Here is a 17,733-nt window from a genome sequence, read left to right as displayed (position 1 = left end):
TCTCCTCTAGTAATAAAAGTCATTCGTTCGGGAAACAATATCCTGCTGCCATAAAAAAACACCTCTCTCTGCATGAAGGAAGCGGCCATAAAATGAGTCTCACCACCTCTCTCTGCATGAAGGAAGCGGCCATAAAATGAGTCTCACCACCTCTCTCCTGTGTGGAGTGTAGAGCAGACCTATAGACTTGTGCCCTATACCTCCAACCCTACACTTGTAACACTCTTCCCCACACATTTAACAGCATCGGAACGTTTCAGGCGCGCAAACACCTAACCTCGGCTCTCACAATGGAATGAGAGAACTCCGTCCGGCAGAAATAAGTATAGGCATATTTGTGACGTAATAATTCTATTGATTCACAAAACAACATCACAAAAACAAAAGAAACAGCAGTAATACAGTTTGTGGTAATGACGGTTACAATTCTAAGGCATGGCCTCAATGACCTGCAGTTCAGTTTGGAGACGGACCGAGAGCATTCCACCAAATCAATGGTAAATTGCTTCAGAGAAGATTGAAACACGGATTTTCTCCTCCAGTCGATCCAAGAAAACCAATGGGCAGAGCAAACCGTCCCCACTAGATTCCTAGTCACTCTAGTTCTGTTTCCATTGGTAATGGGAACACGTTGAGGAACCTTCACGCCTGGTTCTCTTTAGCGCTGTTTCGTTAGTTCATCCTGGTTCTTGTCATAGAGAACCGGCATTAAAGAATTGAAACCCTGTGGTCTTGAGGCGTAGGTGCAAAATATCCAATGAGTATAATCATCCTCTGGAGTTCATTACCACACTCCATATCAGAACTCATGGCATGTCCGTTTTCCAGCGTCTCACTGTTGAGTTCAGGCTTTGTCGATTATAACAGCTTCAGTTCAACTTCACCATCCTGAGCAGAGCAACATTCAGTCATTGGGCCTCATATGTTCCTCTCATAAAATGGTCCCACACAACATATGCCAAGCAAGGAAGGCAACATAAGTTCACACACAAACATTAATATACATTTTTTTCATGTAAACAAAAAACGGTACACTGTGATACTAGCCTGGGCATTACTCAGTTGAAATAATAATGTGTTTCTGCTGTCTGAGATGTTCTTTGTTCCCGAGTAGAGAGCAGGGGAGAACAGAACAGAACACCAGATGGGGTCCAGGACATTCAGATTTCCATGGCTGAAAGGGCTGCATCTAAACAGGCAGAGGAAAGACAGACAAATGACATGAGTCACCTCGTCTTCAACCTCTGACTTGGCATTTTGACAGGCAACAAAGGGAAAATAGATCCCAGATGACGGAAAAAGAAAAAGGAGAGAGAAGTGGGGGATAAACAGATTCTGTGGGAGACTTTAGCCGACGCAAATAGAAAAACAAACACCGAGTCTGAAATGAAAGGTTTGGTTGGGTGGATGTGTGTATATTGGACAAAGCTAAAGGGTGGATTTTCATTTTGCCATCCTGTGTCCTGGATATGTCCAGGAGCAACCTGGAGAAGGACTGTTAAGAAGGGCATGGTTAGGAACGCTAACCAAGTAACCTGCTGACTAGAAACAGTCGGACTCTCTTGCGGAGGCCCAGGATTACCAGTAAGTAACTAAGTGTCAGGCCTTAGTAGATGAAGTGGATCGTCTATCCATGTACCAAAGGAAAGGTTTGCTTGGGTGGGTTGGCGCGTAGTATTACACTGGGGAGTCAATGGGTGGATCCTAGTGCCACGCTGCGTCCTATTGGGTGGTTCCTTTCAGGAGCCTTGGCAGGTCATGTACCTATCTACTTGCAGACGTTGACCCACTCTGTGACTCGGCACTCCTCGCAGAGCACGTAGCAGCACCAGTGGAAGCGGCAGTGGCACCTCTCACTACGTGTCTGCTTCAGGATGTTGTGTCCCCTTCCGCAGCACAGGGACCCGCAGCTGTCCATGCTGTGGCTGGTCTTGTTGCAGATCCGGCCCCGAGTACCCAGAGAGTCCAGGGACGTCTCCCGGTCACAGAAGTCTGGCGACTTCTCAAAGTAGACCAGCTCACGTGACACACTGCTCCTCCGCCGTCCCCCATTGTTTGGGCTCCCCGCGCCTCCAGACCCAGTAGGCCCTTCGGCGCCATTCCTGACCCCATTCGAGGCACCATTCCCGGCTGCGACCCGGGGGTTGAAGACCCCGTTGTTCTTGTTCTGGGAGTTAATGAAGATGGCGGAGAGGAACTTGTCCCTGAGCAGAGACCCCAGCAGTCTGAACTCTGGGGACACGTACCAGCAGGTCTTGAACTGGCAGCTGCCTGACGTGCCGTGGCATGTACACTTCCTCTTCATGTTGTCAGTCACTAGCTGTGCAGGGGGAAACAATCATGTCACTATCCATACAAGTCTAGAGTGGCTTTGATTACAATGTAGTAGGGTAACAATTATAAATGTTTTTTAAATGGTTCATACATGTAGCTTATAGATAGTTTATAAATCTGTTATAAACATTTATAGCTAATTGGTTCAATTTAATATCCAATTCCAAGAAAGTTAGAAAACTTGATGAATTCCATTGGTAAACCTTCAACAAATGAGAGCCCGACTCTTATCTGCAGTTATCATCTTGATACGAAATATACAAGACTCTTCTCACCTGCCGGCCAACCCTGTTGTTGTGGATCCTCATGCGGGCGTGGATATCCCGTGGGGAGCCCCGGGAGTCCAACCAATCCCTGGAGAATCTCTCCCCGAAGCGGGCGTCATGGCTACAGCCCCCCCACTCCCAGGTCTCCTGCAGGGGGCTGAGGTCCTCTGGTAGGGGCTTGAGGAGGGAGGAGGGGTGGGTAGAACCAGAACGCAGGCTGGCTGGCACATCTCTGATCTCCTGGGGGTGTGCCCCTCCTCCACCACCCACTCCCATGCCCACTCTGGCTCCTCCCCTCTGGAGGGTCTGCAGCTGCAGCTGGGTGAGTTTGAGGCGAATCTTATCCTCGTCCAGGCGGCGCTTGGCCTCGCAGCCGCAGCCCCGGAGCTTGCCTAGGCTGCAGGCGGAAGCCACGGAGTGGGCCACGCCCGCTGCCAGCAGGGACAGAGAGAAGGCACTCTCCCTGAAGCCTGGGGGACAAGGACAGACAGACACATCATAGTCAAGATGTCATCATGCTGGGTGTAATCTAAATACCACAGGAGAACTTCATTAACCTGTCATCATTCTTATTATATAAGCATAACAATACATTTGTCTACTGTCCCCACCTGGAGCCTAGAGATTCTCCTGGCCAGGGTTTGTGGTCTGGAGTTTTTCCTGATCAAATCACCAAGTCACCAAAAAGCTCCTGGCCCTATTCCCAACTTTTTTGCGCTGCGCTCCTCTGTGTGTCTCTCACCTCTGTTGAGGATGGCACTCTGGTGGGGCAGCTTGCTGTGGCTCTCCAGAGCAGAACAGTTCCACCGCTGGTCTCTGAGCTGGTGCTGGCACTCGTGGATGGCCACCTGCATCATAGAATGAAATGCAACACTAGAATGGACATTGGTATCCTGGTAGCGTGACTGAAATGGTGGCCATCTTGGTCATCTTTCATTTAGAGCCTAATGAAATATGGTTAAATGTTGTTTTTTTTAACAAAAAGCTGTGAATTGTATACTATATCTCTATGACCTGGATGCCCTGCAGTGCAGAGGCCGTCACGTCGGGGCTTTGCACACACAGACGAATCTGACGCTTGCTCAGGCCCGCCAGCCGCAGGCAGACAGAGTTAGGGGTCAGAACCGGATCTCCTGCCACCTTCAGACCCAGGATGTCATTACACAACACACTGAGGAGGGGATACATATGTTGAGGAGGGAGGGAGAGATACAGAGGAGTTGGCCAAGGGTTCATCAATCAAGTCCTAGAGCAATATCTATCTGTGAAGGAGGCCCTGAAGTGCCTGGTCTGACCCTTCATCTAAGAGTGAAAGCGTCATGTAAGGAAATGAAGACTCAGAGAATAGTATTTGCTGAGACATATAACGCACAGCACTTAAGATATAGCTAAAGTTCAGGGAAAAGTTGTAAGGACATAGAATGTTGATTACATCTCTAGGCTTACCATCGTATCTATGGTATTTACATGCCTTTACTATTTGTTTCAGTTGAACAAATTACAGTAGGCCTAATGAGCAGTAGTGTAAAATCTTCTGGAGTAGAAACATGGATGGCATTGTTACTAAACCAACCGTCTGTGCCACTTGACAGCTGGGGTAGCCTAATAATAATGTCCTTAATCATGCAGTCCTCCATGGTTCTGATTAGCCTGTATGTATGTATGTGTGTGTGTGTGTGGTGTGGTGTGGTGTGGTGTGGTGTGGTGTGGTGTGGTGTGGTGTGGTGTGGTGTGGTGTGGTGTGGTGTGGTGTGGTGTGGTGTGGTGTGGTGTGTGTGTGTGTGTGTGTGTGTGTGTGTGTGTGTGTGGTGTGTGTGTGTGTGTGTGTGTGTGTGTGTGTGTGTGTGTGTGTGTGTGTGTGTGTGTGTGTGTGTGTGTGTGTGTGTGTGTGTTAGTGTGTAATTACAGGTCAGAAACAAGAAAACATTTGAAATCGTGATGACAGAGGTAGTAGCAGCAGCAGCAATAGTCAGTTGGTGAGACAGAGCTGAACGGAAACATCAACGCATCGTAACACATGCACCAAGTCATTTCACTACAATACAACACTTGGATAAGACTCATGGAGTAGCCAGACAGAATCTTCTTCCGATTGAAATGTTCGCTTTAATTATTTGTTTTCCCCAGGAATGCTCATCGAGAGTAGCCTACTCTCTCTTCTTCTCACCCCTTCTCCGGCTACTTACGTGATTGCAGGTGACATAAGTGTCGCTGCCAAAATCAGGACTTGGTCCCAACGGAGTTGATGTGATATCTCCATTTTGGTAAGCGTCTTTCTTGACGTGACATTAAAACACTGGTGTGGTAATCGATAAAACAAAGAAAAGAAGATGAGTGGAGTAGATTATCGATGTGCCTCCAACAGAACGGGGAGTGAAAAAAGGGAGCAGAATAGTTTGGGGCGAACGTGAAGGGGAGGGGGAGAGAAAATAGGGAGTGGAGATGCCGCTGCAGGCGGTTGTTTTCAAAGTATTGACCTTGTGAAAAAAGAATCAACAGTTGACTAACAGTTATGTGAATTTTACCGATAGTCAATACGTGTTATAACACAGTATCCAAAGATATTACGCGCAGGTACCATTTTCCTTACCATCATCACCCTCGGCATCATCTCGTGTATGAACGCAGGTCGACTATGAGAGGGATTTCTGATTGCACTGGACAGATCATGGAAAACGCATTAACATTTAACGTCACTGATAGGAATGCTTCCTGTTTTGTTGGATACTTTTGAAAGAAAACGAACATGCATTCAGGTGAAACCAAAGTGAAAAATAATTATATATGTCCAAGGAAAGAAATTAATATAGAGTGCTGGGGGGGGGGGGGGGGGGGGGGGTTGGTTCCAATGTAGGCCTACGACAGGGAGCTTGGGGCAGCAGCAGGCAGGCGCACGGTTCTCCTCTTGGCTCTCCAACAATACTTGGGTACACAGTCATCTGTTCCCCGTCTTCCTCCCCCCGCCCTCCCCCCTTCCTCCCACCTCAATCAGCGCGTCTGTTCTTTATTATTGTGTTTGAAACAACTTCTTCACTCCGTAACAATCTGCTTCTTTTCAGAGGAAATAAAACGTTCCATACAGAAGGGAATAATGAGGATGTTTTATGGCATTTTCGATAAGTAGCCAAAGTTTGAACGAAGCATTTATTTCTTATAGTTTGAACAAGTTATTGTTTATTGCCACAATTCATCCGTTTTCATTTTCTTTGATAAACTGTTATTGTCACAATGCATACAGTTTCATCGAAAAAGGTATTGCACAATAGCCTACCACAATTGTTTTCTCCCTGCCCTTTTAAGATTGGCATCTTGCCTTTAACAAGTATGTGCCAGACATGGGTATTTTTCCCATGCATCCTTTGGAGACTGTAGCTTTAGATACTACTGAGGACTTGATCATGTTCTCACCCAGCAGGTTTCGAATGGTTGGTATGACGAGACCGTGCTAGGCTATCCCGACCACAGGTTAAAATGAATAAAGACAGGCCTATACTCTTAGGGGGGGGGGGGGGGGGGGGGTCGAAAGGGTTGTTCGGCTGTCCCCATAGATAGGAGAACCCTTTTTGGTTCCAGGTAGAAACCTTTTTGGTTCCATGTAAAAACCCTCGGTAGAAATGGTTCAACATCGAACCCAAAAGTGTTCTACCTGGTTCTCCTATGGGGACAGCCGAATAACCCCTTTAGGTTCTAGATAGCACGTTTTCTTTCTGAGTGTATATTCTATCATACGCAAAATGAGTTATTTTGCATGTGTCTATTGTAAAAATAGTAATTTTATCAACAGGTGCGTTCATATAAAGTATCAATTCCCGTTAATCCCTGTTCTCCTTCAAAGAACAAGGAATTATAACATGGAAACGCGTGATGTAATTTCATAAAATTGAGTTAAAATCCCCCTTAAACGCCGCCGGTTCGCATAGTGACACCAATTCATCATTTAATCTTCTATTCCCTAAGCTCCGGCAATGAAAAGTGCATTAGCATTCTAGCTTGGCGTGTATATCTAAGTGGCTTAAAAAGTGATTTGAAGTTGATTTGTATATAAAAGGCGTCCCTTTATCCGGATTGGGGGCTCTAATCTTCTCGGTGTTGCATGAGTGCCCCAGGAAGCCCGTTTGAGCTGCAACTTTAAGAAGCGGGAGTATAATCGACGTAGGATAGCACTCATTAAAACCGCTGGACAAAAGGTCACTTCCTTCTGCTATCATGTCCTTAAACCATGAGAGAGAGAGAAAGATCAGTAATTATTAGATGCCATAATTCCATTGCGGATGATGTACGCGTAGGCTGATCCTAATACCTAAACAAAAAACTCCACACCAATCATATTGAGAAACAAATATAGACTAAGGACATCAAGTAGCCTGATTTCAATTAATTGTACGTCTGGGTTTATGTGGTGATGGGAGAAAAATCGATAGTTACATATCGGGATATGAATTTTGACCCTATTTCATACTTTTTTGACAATATCCCGATATTATTTTTGCGTTAGTTGGCTGTGCCTACACCTGCACCAAAACTCCAGTATGTGTCCTTTATAGGTTATGTTCTCCATCATCTTTTTAAATAGGGAGGCAATTTGTTTTCAGCACTTTTATTTCCATGACTGACCAAAACTTGTTTGTTTTCTCATGGCTATCTCTTGTCCTCTGCAGCAGACATATTGTGAGCAATATGTTTGGAACATTGAATCGCTATACCTATACAATCGTGAGAATTACAATGCATATCATATTGCACCAAAGTATCGTGATAATATCGTATCGTGAGTTCCTTGGTAATTCCCAGCCCTAGGTCTATGGGGGATATTTGTTCATACTCCACAGTCTGTGGATGATGAGTTGGAGACGGCGCAGTGTGGCTGCTGCTCTGATCACCAGCCATAAATTGAGGGAGGTCTGCACTCTAGATGTTTGGGGAATTAATTTACGTCTAATTCCCTCGCTTTTCTTTTTGGGTGACATTTATCAAACCTAAATCATTCCAAATATGATTCATCATCTCAAATGTGAATAATTAAACTGATGACAGCATCCTCTCTAAACTAAACCCTCTTCCCAATATGATGAATCATCATGATTCATCAACTTGGGTCTCATTCATTAATCATGTGAATATACGAATATATCATGTAGGCCATTCTTTTTGATGTGTGTGTGTGTGTGCGCGCGTGTGCGCGTGCGTGTGCGTGCACGCGCGCGCGTGTGCGCAAAGTTCGGTAAGAGTGAGACAGTCTCCCAAAATTGGGCACAAAATGTAGGTCTCTAAGTTGGCATTATTTAATAACATAAAAATAAGACAAATATATGGTTAAAGATGATGGAATGAAGAGGCAGAGAAATGGTTCCAGCCACTAAAAACATCTTGAGAATGTATACGACAGAGTTTGATAAAGGAGGAGGAGACGCGGTTAAGGGAGTAATCCTACCAGCGGGTAAAAAGGCAGTTTAGATGGCTCATATTCCGCTGTAACTGTACTGTACGGTAACACCGACCAGCCTCTTGCATACAGAAAGCCGGAGAACACCACACTGTGCGCACTCACAGTCACAGCAAATCTCCACACACAGACACACACATCTCAGTGTTTTGACTTGAGAGGGACCTCATTCAGGAAGACAAACTGGATGTGGAAGACAGAGCATGAGTCAACATTCATTTCCCTCGTTTCCAAGGAATCGATGGATTCTTTGATTACCGTGAGATTCCGTTAGTAATATGTGCAATTTACACTCGTGGATTGCCCTGGCAATTTTTTAAAACATATTTTCCTTTCTCATCTGTTCTGTCCGGGTTTGTTTTCTTTATTCATTGTGCCCTATGAAGAGAATTAACTATCCCTCCTTCCAATCCTATTGAAAAGAGGGGCAGAAAAAAAAACAGAGGGAGATGAGAGCAGCAAATCCCTTTTTCATTCCTCTTGTAAGTGTTCAATAAGAGAAGAATGTGTCGCCTATCACTCACCGAGGGGATCAAGTCTTACGGACTGTCCCACGCGCTCAATGCGCTGCTGTGCAGAGCAGAGATAGACAGAGAGAGCACGTAAAGAGAACAGCAGCAGCGTCCAGCAGCCTAGACTGAAAAGCCACTACTATAGGAGGACTCATTTAGCAACCTGTTTCCTCTGTCTGACAGTCTCCTCACCAGATTCATTTCAGGCAATTGCTATAAGACAGGCTCCTCGTTGCTTTTTCACCTCTCAAGTCCCTCTCTTTGGAATGTGGTGTGGTGAGTAGGAATTTGAAGCGTTAGGCTACCTGCTCTAATTTGGTAACCTGCGTTGGAGAATGACAGGCTATCGGAGAGATTAATAACCCGGTAGCCTAACTTTTATCATGGGAGTGACTCCTGTAACACGAGATCGCAATCGAATTATTTATTGTAAAAATAACTGCCCTGTTTTCATTATCGTTTTATTTATGGGCCATGGGGTGAACACATGCGAATTCCATCTGCTAGATTTATTTGTGCCTAAAAATAGGATTGTTATCATAATTAGAACCAGGTATAAAAAGTGCCTGGAATTCAGATGTGGAACTTTGACATTTGCCTGCTCTCTCTTCACATTGTAATTGAAGACACAATGAGGATCCTCGCTCTGCTTCTGGGGGTGAAAGCCGCGTGCATCCTGCTGGTTTCCTCGCTCTCAGGCACGGGAGCAGTCAACAATAGCGGCCGGTGGTGGTGAGTAGTTGACTTTATGTGTGATGTAGTCATTCAATTAAATGCGCCTCCTGAGGACCTGTGCTCATTTCGACGGAGGGTGCAGCAAAGGAGCCAGTTAAGTGGTACATTGGTTTATTGCCTGAAAGATGCTGTGCACTTCTCCAACTGAATTAACACTAAAGCAAAATTGATGGACCTGTTATGCTCGAAATAATCATGTGTTATTGTTGTCACCCGATTCATCATTTCAGTTCGTTTCTTTTAGAAAACCAAGCACAACCACAAGCCAATAATATTTGAAGGTATTTGGATACCACTTCCCAATTAGAGCGAGCAACTAATTAAATAGATCTAGCCGGTTTTCAATCGAAATGAATAAGGCCCACTTTCTCCATTCAATTATTTGATGCAAAGGGAAGTATTGTGTTTCAATATGATAACGATTTCGTTTATTTAGGGATCGCTTGCAGCCCATATTTATTCAAGTCTGTCTCTCTCTCCGTCTCTCTTTCTGTCTCCCTCTCTCTTTCTGTCTCCCTCTCTGTCTCTTTCTCCGTCTCTCTTTCTGTCTCCCTCTCTGTCTCTTTCTCCGTCTCTCTTTCTGTCTCCCTCTCTGTCTCTTTCTCCGTCTCTCTTTCTGTCTCCCTCTCTGTCTCTCTTTCTGTGTCCCTCTCTGTCTCTCCCCCCAGTCATTTTGACAGTGTGGCTTGAACGCGAGACAACATTTTTCTGTCCAATGTGGGATCAATTAAAAATGGATGTAATTGATGGCAAAGAGCAGTTCCATTCAATGTAGTATTCTCAACATTCCACTCTATATAGGATACACTGTAGGATGACAATGTCTGCGTACATTTGTTATGAACAATCAAACCAAAATGTGAAAATAGTTTTTCTTACAATAGCTTATGTGGACAAATATCAATTAATTAGGCTTATGTCCACTGAATAATATGCATTCTGTCAAATTAAAGACATATAATCCCGACACTGCAAAGATAACAGTTGCATAAATAATATTTAAATTAATAATGAAAATGATAACGCAAACCTATAATTAGGTAGCCTAGTGGTTAGAGCGTTGGGCCAGTAACCGTGAAGGTTGCTATGATCGAATCCCAGAGCTGACAAGGTAAAAATCTGTCGTTCTGCCCCTGAACACGGCAGTTAACCCACTGTTCCTGGGCCTTCATTGTAAATAAGAATTTGTTCTTAATTCTTAACTGACTTGCCTAGTTAAATAAATGTTACATTTTGGACAGCCTTGCAAAGTCAGTGGGGTAAGCTATTTGTTTGATATCTAAACCAACCCTTATCACTACAATATGCCAAGAAAATAAATAAGGAAAATACAAAACGAGAGAGAAGAAAATTGGATTGCAATATTTATCCGAAGATGGGATCATAACGCTCCATAGACTGGACCGACCGCGCACTACCGTCTGGCACCGATCAGTCAATTAATAACGACGAGTCTTTCTGATTGCTAACGGTTTGCAGGAGACACCAATTAGGAACGTAACTGAAACCATACATATAGTCGATGACAATGCAACATGGCAGTCATGGGAGTCAATAATTGCAGCCATAATCACTTTCGATTAAGTAGATTGTAGATATTGAAGTTGCTTGTTATTTCTTGTGACTGATACTCAAATTCCAATGCAACTGTTTACATTATCCAATTCTTATACATTATCCAATTCTTATCAGAATCCTATATGAATAAATACATGTGAACCTAATTCATTGTTTTAAAGTCAATAGATATCATTAAAGAACCAATGTGTGAGCTTCTCTCTAACCAACTGATTCCACACTGTCTCCTCATCCTGTCTGCTAGGGGGATTGTGAATGTGGCCTCCTCTGCCAACCTCCTCACCAACTCCAAGAACGTCCAGTTGGTCCTGGACCCTAGCTTAGCCCTGCTGAGCCGTCGCCAGCGCCGCCTCATCCGCCAGAACCCGGGGATCCTCCACGCTATCGCAGCTGGCTTGCATACTGCCATCCAGGAGTGCAAATGGCAGTTCAGGAACCGCCGCTGGGACTGCCCGACCACCCACAGCCCGGCAATATTTGGCAAAATCGTCAACCGTGGTGAGTTGTCTGTTGTCCCTCCTGGCCTCTTCACTAAGGCAACCGGTAGACATTTTTTGGCGCAGAATGTCGCGGAATCGTGTTGTTTCTCGTAGACCCCTTTGACAGATAGAAGCCCATCTTTACATATCTTGAGATTCTGACATTTAAATCACAATTCAGACCCGATTGCGCACAGTTGCATTACTATAGACTGCCAAAAAAGGTTGTATAGGCTAAAGAGAATTTCTGCTGTTGATGTGTCAGGTTGCCGAGAGACGGCGTTTGTGTTTGCGATCACGAGTGCGGGGGTGACCCATGCAGTGGCCCGCTCCTGCTCTGAGGGGGCCATTGAGTCGTGCACCTGTGACTACCGACGCCGGGGGCCTGGGGGCCCTGACTGGCACTGGGGCGGCTGCAGCGACAACGTGGACTTTGGCCGGATGTTCAGCCGGGAGTTTGTGGACTCCAGCGAGAGAGGAAGGGATCTCCGATACCTCAACAACCTACACAACAACGAGGCAGGGAGAATGGTGAGGGAGCCGTTGGTGCATAGATCGCTGTTTCATGATGTACTGCATGTTCATTCCTTTTCAGTGATCCTCCTGTATCAACCCATTATTCTGAATTCCAGTCATGTTTTCCTTCACATATCTTCTCTTCACATTCTTCACAGTTTTTCAAAATGTTCTTAGCTATTCACATCATCCATGCTACTCCCCTGTCTTCTCTCTCCCCTGTGTCTTCTCTCTCTCCCCCCGTGTCTTCTCTCTCCCCCCGTGTCTTCTCTCTCCCCCCCGTGTCTTCTCTCTCCCCCCGTGTCTTCTCTCTCCCCTCCCCCGTGTCTTCTCTCTCCCCCGTGTCTTCTCTCTCCCCCGTGTCTTCTCTCTCTCCCCCGTGTCTTCTCTCTCCCCCCCGTGTCTTCTCTCTCCCCCCCGTGTCTTCTCTCTCTCCCCCGTGTCTTCTCTCTCTCCCCCGTGTCTTCTCTCTCTCCCCCGTGTCTTCTCTCTCTCCTCCGTGTCTTCTCTCTCTCCCCCGTGTCTTCTCTCTCTCCCCCATGTCTTCTCTCTCTCCCCTGTGTCTTCTCTCTCTCCCCCGTGTCTTCTCTCTCCCCCTGTGTCTTCTCTCTCCCCCTGTGTCTTCTCTCTCCCCCTGTGTCTTCTCTCTCTCCCCTGTGTCTTCTCTCTCTCCCCTGTGTCTTCTCTCTCTCCCCTGTCTTCTCTCTCCAGACAGTGTCGTCAGAGATGCGACAGGAGTGTAAATGCCATGGCATGTCAGGGTCATGCGTCGTGCGTACCTGCTGGATGCGTCTACCCAGCTTCCGCACCGTGGGGGACTTCCTGAAGGACCGCTTTGACGGAGCCTCCCGGGTCGTCTACGCCAACAAGGGCTCCAACCGCGCCTCTCACCGTGCCGACCCACGCCATCTCGAACCCGAGAACCCCGCCCACAAACCCCCATCGTCCAGAGACCTGGTCTACTTCGAGAAGTCGCCCAACTTCTGCTCCTACAACGGCAAGACGGGTACCCACGGTACCTCTGGGAGGAACTGTAACAGCTCGTCTCCGGCGCTGGACGGGTGTGAGCTCCTGTGTTGCGGTAGAGGGTTCAAGACCCAGACGGAGAAGGTCACTGAGAGGTGTCACTGTACGTTCCACTGGTGCTGCCATGTCAGCTGCCTCAACTGCACCAGCACACAGACGTTACACCAGTGCCTCTGATCAGGGGTGAACCAGGAGGACAGGGATGGGGAGGTGAAGATGAGCTGGTTCTTTGGGCAGGTGGTGTGTAGATAGAGGAGGAGGGTCCTGTGGGTTGGCGTGGTAGATAAGGGAAGGGCTAACTCTATAAAGGGGCAAATGGAGGGTGAAAGAAAAGTGAATACCGGGAGTACTAGATTTGAATCAAAGCACTAGATTTGAATCAATGTTTCTGAGGAAGAGGGAAGAGAGAAAAGCACAACTATGACTACAGGGTGTAGAAAGAGGGCGGGTGTGTTGTGTGTGAACATGTGTGCTTACGTGTGCTTGCTACTGACACTGTGGTAACGTGAGAGTATGTAAGTGTGCTTACTGGGTATTTAAAATGTTGTAGCTATCCAACCACGTAGAACGGAATGGAAACCAATCCTCTCTATGGCTTCCCAGCACGAGTAACAAGACCAGAGGCAGCTTAGGTAAAAGGAAGTAGTTAAAACAGGAAATAGAATTGTGGCAAGGAATAAGCAAACAAAATTAGTCAGAGAGACGCTGGGATTGAAGGCTTTTGCCCTCTCGAACCTTACAAGATACAGTTAGTCTCTCTGTTCTCTCCACCTCTTCCCTCTACAGCAAGAGATAGGAGTGTGGGTAGTGGAGAGAGGAGGGATGGGAGAGGAGGAGAGAGAAGCGAGGGGAAATGTGAGGAGGGGACAGTTACCGGACAATGTCAGACAGATGTCTCTGTGGCGGGAAAAACACAAGCATGGTCTCTCATAAACCCGGTGAAGAACTTTAACAAGAGGGTGGTTATTTTAAACATCACAGTTTGCTATGTACTTAGGTCCTGGACGCAAACCAAGCCGTTATGGTTCCCTGTCGAACTCACCACACATGCCCTCTTTGTTCAGATTGCTCTGGAATCTGCTGCACCTCAACCCGGAGTTACCACAGTGATTTACTGCGCCACGGTAACTGACGTTAAATGACTGGACGTTGTAGGATAACAGAAAAGCGTTCGACAAAATGTTATATCAACCTGGAATAAAATCGTAATATGTATATGAATAGTTTTAATGTAGTATGAATACACTGAATATTGGAGAGTATAACTAGATGTATGTTTTAGTGTAGGATATAGGGGCACTGCAAGAGAACTGGGGTGACCTGTCAAATAGTGAGACCTGCCGTATGGCAACCCTGTCCATAAAATGGGAACCAGTGCCAAATACTGATACCTGGAGTCAACCTTGCAAACTATTCTGTTAGCCTAGGAGGTATACCTATGTTGACAAAGACTCAAGACATTGCCCTGCTGTGGCAACATGCGACAAGTGTGTAAAATAATCCACGATCTTCCTCTCCAAGTTTACAGTGGACAGACAAAGGTTTTCCCATTCAATATGACCTGCATCTAGCTGTGTACCATAAATTGAGGGGAAAACCTTTAAAGCTGCAATATGTCACTTTTTGGGCGACCCAACCAAATCCACAAAGAAATTTGAGTTATAGATCTGGCATCCTCATTGAAAGAAAGTCTAAGAAGCGGTAGAGCTGTTCTATGTGCACTATTTCTTTGCTTCCCGTGCTTATTTTTGCCTCTTTTACTTTTGCATTTGTACACCAGCTTCAAACAGCTGAAAATACAATATTTTTGGTTATTTAAATATATTTCACACCGGTTTACATGGTACAATGTTTCTCTACACTATACTTGCTTGCTTTGTGACATAAACTGAAATTAGGTGAACTATTCGAATTTTAGCAACCAGGAAATGGCGGAGCGATTTCTGCATAGTGCATCTTTAATAATAAGGCCACTACAAATGGAAATGTATTGTATATCAGCTCAGAAAACCAAAATGTAAATAATATATATAGAAATATATATTTATGCTGAAGTTACTTGCAATTTGAGGGAAGAATGATTTATGCACCTGTTTATAATCTAATGGATGGAAGGAGAGAAGACTATCATTAGTCATGTCAGATCAGGATTTTATTGGACTGTTCTTTTGTTTATTTCCATTCATGTAGATTACGCAGATTTGTCGAGGGCGGGAAACAGAATTTGTTAGAAAATTGGCGAAACATTCTTCTTTCTTCCCTGCAAATAAAGGACAATTCCATCCACTTTTCAACCTCATTTTCAATATCTCCAGCACAAATAACAATGTCTATGTATGTGAAAACGGCGATATCCTACGTTTTGTAGAAACAAATAGAGTTTAAAAAGTTCTACCTGATGGCATCATCAAAAGTTTACCAAACACTCCGAGAATCGTGGTGACGTGGCCAGAAACTCATAGCAGGTTTTGAAAATCACTGTTTTTCTTACTTTTAAATCCTAGCCTGTGATGTCACACTATTTATTTAGGAGCCTACTTCTTGTCTTTTTAAGCATGGATCTCAGAAATGCACTGTTTTCACATATGTCGACACTGGTATGATGCTGGTGATAATGAATTCCAGGTTGAAAAGTGGCAAAATTGCCCTTTAACACCTATTTTTTGTCATGCACTGAATATTACCATTCTGGTTTATGTAAATACAAAAATATTTATTACTGTGGATGCTTTATACTGTTATAGGGAGAGAAGTAAAAGAGTAAAACAAAGAATTGTAGATCTTGTTCCTCAAAGATTTAGCTTTATGTTGTTTTGTATTGTATAATAGAACAATAAAGTTTATATTTTCAATTAAGTTGGCATGGAAATCAGTTCATGACTCCCCTGTAATGTCACTATCTGTGTATTTTGCTCCTTGGCAATGGATGCCATTTGCTGGTCATATAGTTTCTGTGCTTGAGATGATATGTGAGAATAAAGGCCCATCCTTGGGTGTCCCAGTACTAATCCCATTACTTAAAAAACGCAGCAGTAGCCTTCCCACAGACAGCACACACACACACACACAAACACTTTAAAATCCCCCTATTGTAATATCAAACCCTGCAGTGCATCAGCTCTCTCACACACAAACTATACATCCCTGCCTATCTACTCCCTAACTCCACTCCCCTCCACAAAACGATCCCAATTCCTGGAGACCAGGACACATAGCCTAACTATTAAATAGGATCTAAACAGCACCAAATGTTTTGCTTCATTTACTTAATGTCGGAAAAAAATTATGAAACAATTGGAGGAAATAATGAAAGACTGCAGCCCCCCCCCCCCCCCAACCTCACCCCTCCAACCCACGCTCCCCAGCCCCATGGCAGTCAGGCCTTAGCTTAACCACAAGAGCTTGGAAGGCACCCTGATAGTTTCCCCCAGCCTAACCCAGCCCACCGCAGCACAGCAATGGGCTAGAGGGTCAGCCAGGCCGAGCGCCCGCCAAACACACTCAACTGTCCTGTCCAACAACACACACCCGCACCCTAAAGGACCAGCCATGGGAACACAGGCAGTGTTACTGAAGGGACAGACAGACAGACAGGGGAACACAGGCAGTGTTACTGAAGGGATAGACAGACAGGGGAAGGAGGAAAGCAGCAGAGTACTGTAACATAGGGTCATGTTGGAATGAAGAGTCTTTATTGTCTTTATTCTTTTGGGACTTTTGTAAGTGTAATACTTACTGTTCATTTTTATTGTTTATTTCACTTTTGTTTATTATCTAGTTCACTTGCTTTGGCAATGTTAACATATGTTTCCCATGCCAACAAAGCCCTTACATTGAAATTGAATTGAATGAGAGAGAATGAGATAGTATGAGAGAGAATGAAAGAGAGAGCGAGAATGAGAGAGAGAGCGATAGAGAGAATGAGAATGAGAGAGCAAGAGAGAAAGAGAGCGAGAAAGAGAGCGAGAATGAGAGCGAGTGAGAATGAGAGAGCGAGAGCAAGAGCAAGAGAGCGAGAATGAGAGAGTGAGAATGAGAGAGCGAGAATGAGAGAGAGAGAATGAGAGAGAGAGAGCGAATGAGAGAATGAGAGAGCGAATGAGAGAGAGAGAGAGAGAGAGAATGAGAAAGAGAGAGCGAATGAGAAAGAGAGAGAGAATGAGAAAGAGAGAGAGAATGAGAAAGAGAGAGAGAATGAGAAAGAGAGAGAGAATGAGAAAGAGAGAGAGAATGAGAGCGAGAGAATGAGAGAGCGAGAGAATGAGAGAGAGAGAGAATGAGAGAGAGAGAGAGAGAGAGAGCGAGAGAGAGAGAGAGAGAGAGCGAGAGAGAGAGAGCGAGAGAGAGAGAGAAAGAGAGAGCGAGAGAGAGAAAGAGAGAGAGAGAGAGAAAGAGAGAGAGAGAGAGAGAAAGAGAGAGAGAGAGAGAGAGAGAGAGAGAGAGAGCGAAAGAGAGAGACAGAGAGAGAAAGAGAGAGAGAGAGAGAGAGAGCGAAAGAGAGAGACAGAGAGAGAAAGAGAGAGAGAGAGAGAAAGATTTCAGAAATGCATCTCAGAGAGAGAGAGAGAGAAAGAGCGAGAGCGAGAGAGAGAGAATGAGAGCGAGAGCGAGAGAAAGAGCGAGAGAGAGAGAGAGAGAATGAGAGCGAGAGCGAGAGAAAGAGCGAGAGAGAGAGAGAGAGAATGAGAGCGAGAGAGAGAGAATGAGAGCGAGAGAGAGAATGAGAGCGAGAATGATAGAGAGAGGTGAAAACTGCCTGAGGGGAGGTGGTGGGTAAAGGGGTCTGCAATTGTGGGAGTGCTGAGGAGTCAGTGAGATGGAGGGTGAAGGGAGAGAGGAATAGA

At 45.2% G+C, this 17,733-nt stretch overlaps 2 protein-coding genes across 2 annotated transcripts; one reads left to right on the top strand and one right to left on the bottom strand.

The window, feature by feature from the left end:
* Positions 1-334: 334 nt before the first annotated feature.
* wnt10b (wingless-type MMTV integration site family, member 10b) lies at positions 335-5,037 on the bottom strand. Its single transcript, XM_031804432.1, has 5 exons — positions 4,787-5,037; positions 3,615-3,771; positions 3,343-3,448; positions 2,610-3,070; positions 335-2,320 (listed from the first exon to the last, which is right to left on the bottom strand). The coding sequence occupies exons 1-5, from the start codon at positions 4,858-4,860 to the stop codon at positions 1,769-1,771; spliced, it is 1,350 nt and encodes a 449-aa protein (XP_031660292.1). The 5' UTR covers positions 4,861-5,037; the 3' UTR covers positions 335-1,768.
* A 4,149-nt stretch (positions 5,038-9,186) lies between these two features.
* On the top strand, positions 9,187-15,736 carry wnt1 (wingless-type MMTV integration site family, member 1). Its single transcript, XM_020458629.2, has 4 exons — positions 9,187-9,287; positions 11,113-11,366; positions 11,613-11,878; positions 12,575-15,736. The coding sequence occupies exons 1-4, from the start codon at positions 9,187-9,189 to the stop codon at positions 13,064-13,066; spliced, it is 1,113 nt and encodes a 370-aa protein (XP_020314218.1). The 3' UTR covers positions 13,067-15,736.
* The last annotated feature ends 1,997 nt before the right edge of the window (positions 15,737-17,733 follow it).

Source organism: Oncorhynchus kisutch, linkage group LG24, assembly GCF_002021735.2.
Source record: "Oncorhynchus kisutch isolate 150728-3 linkage group LG24, Okis_V2, whole genome shotgun sequence".
In the NCBI taxonomy this organism is placed as follows: Eukaryota; Metazoa; Chordata; class Actinopteri; order Salmoniformes; family Salmonidae; genus Oncorhynchus; species Oncorhynchus kisutch.
The sequence above is the reverse complement of the archived record's forward strand: the minus strand, read 5'-3'. Positions and strand labels throughout refer to the sequence as shown.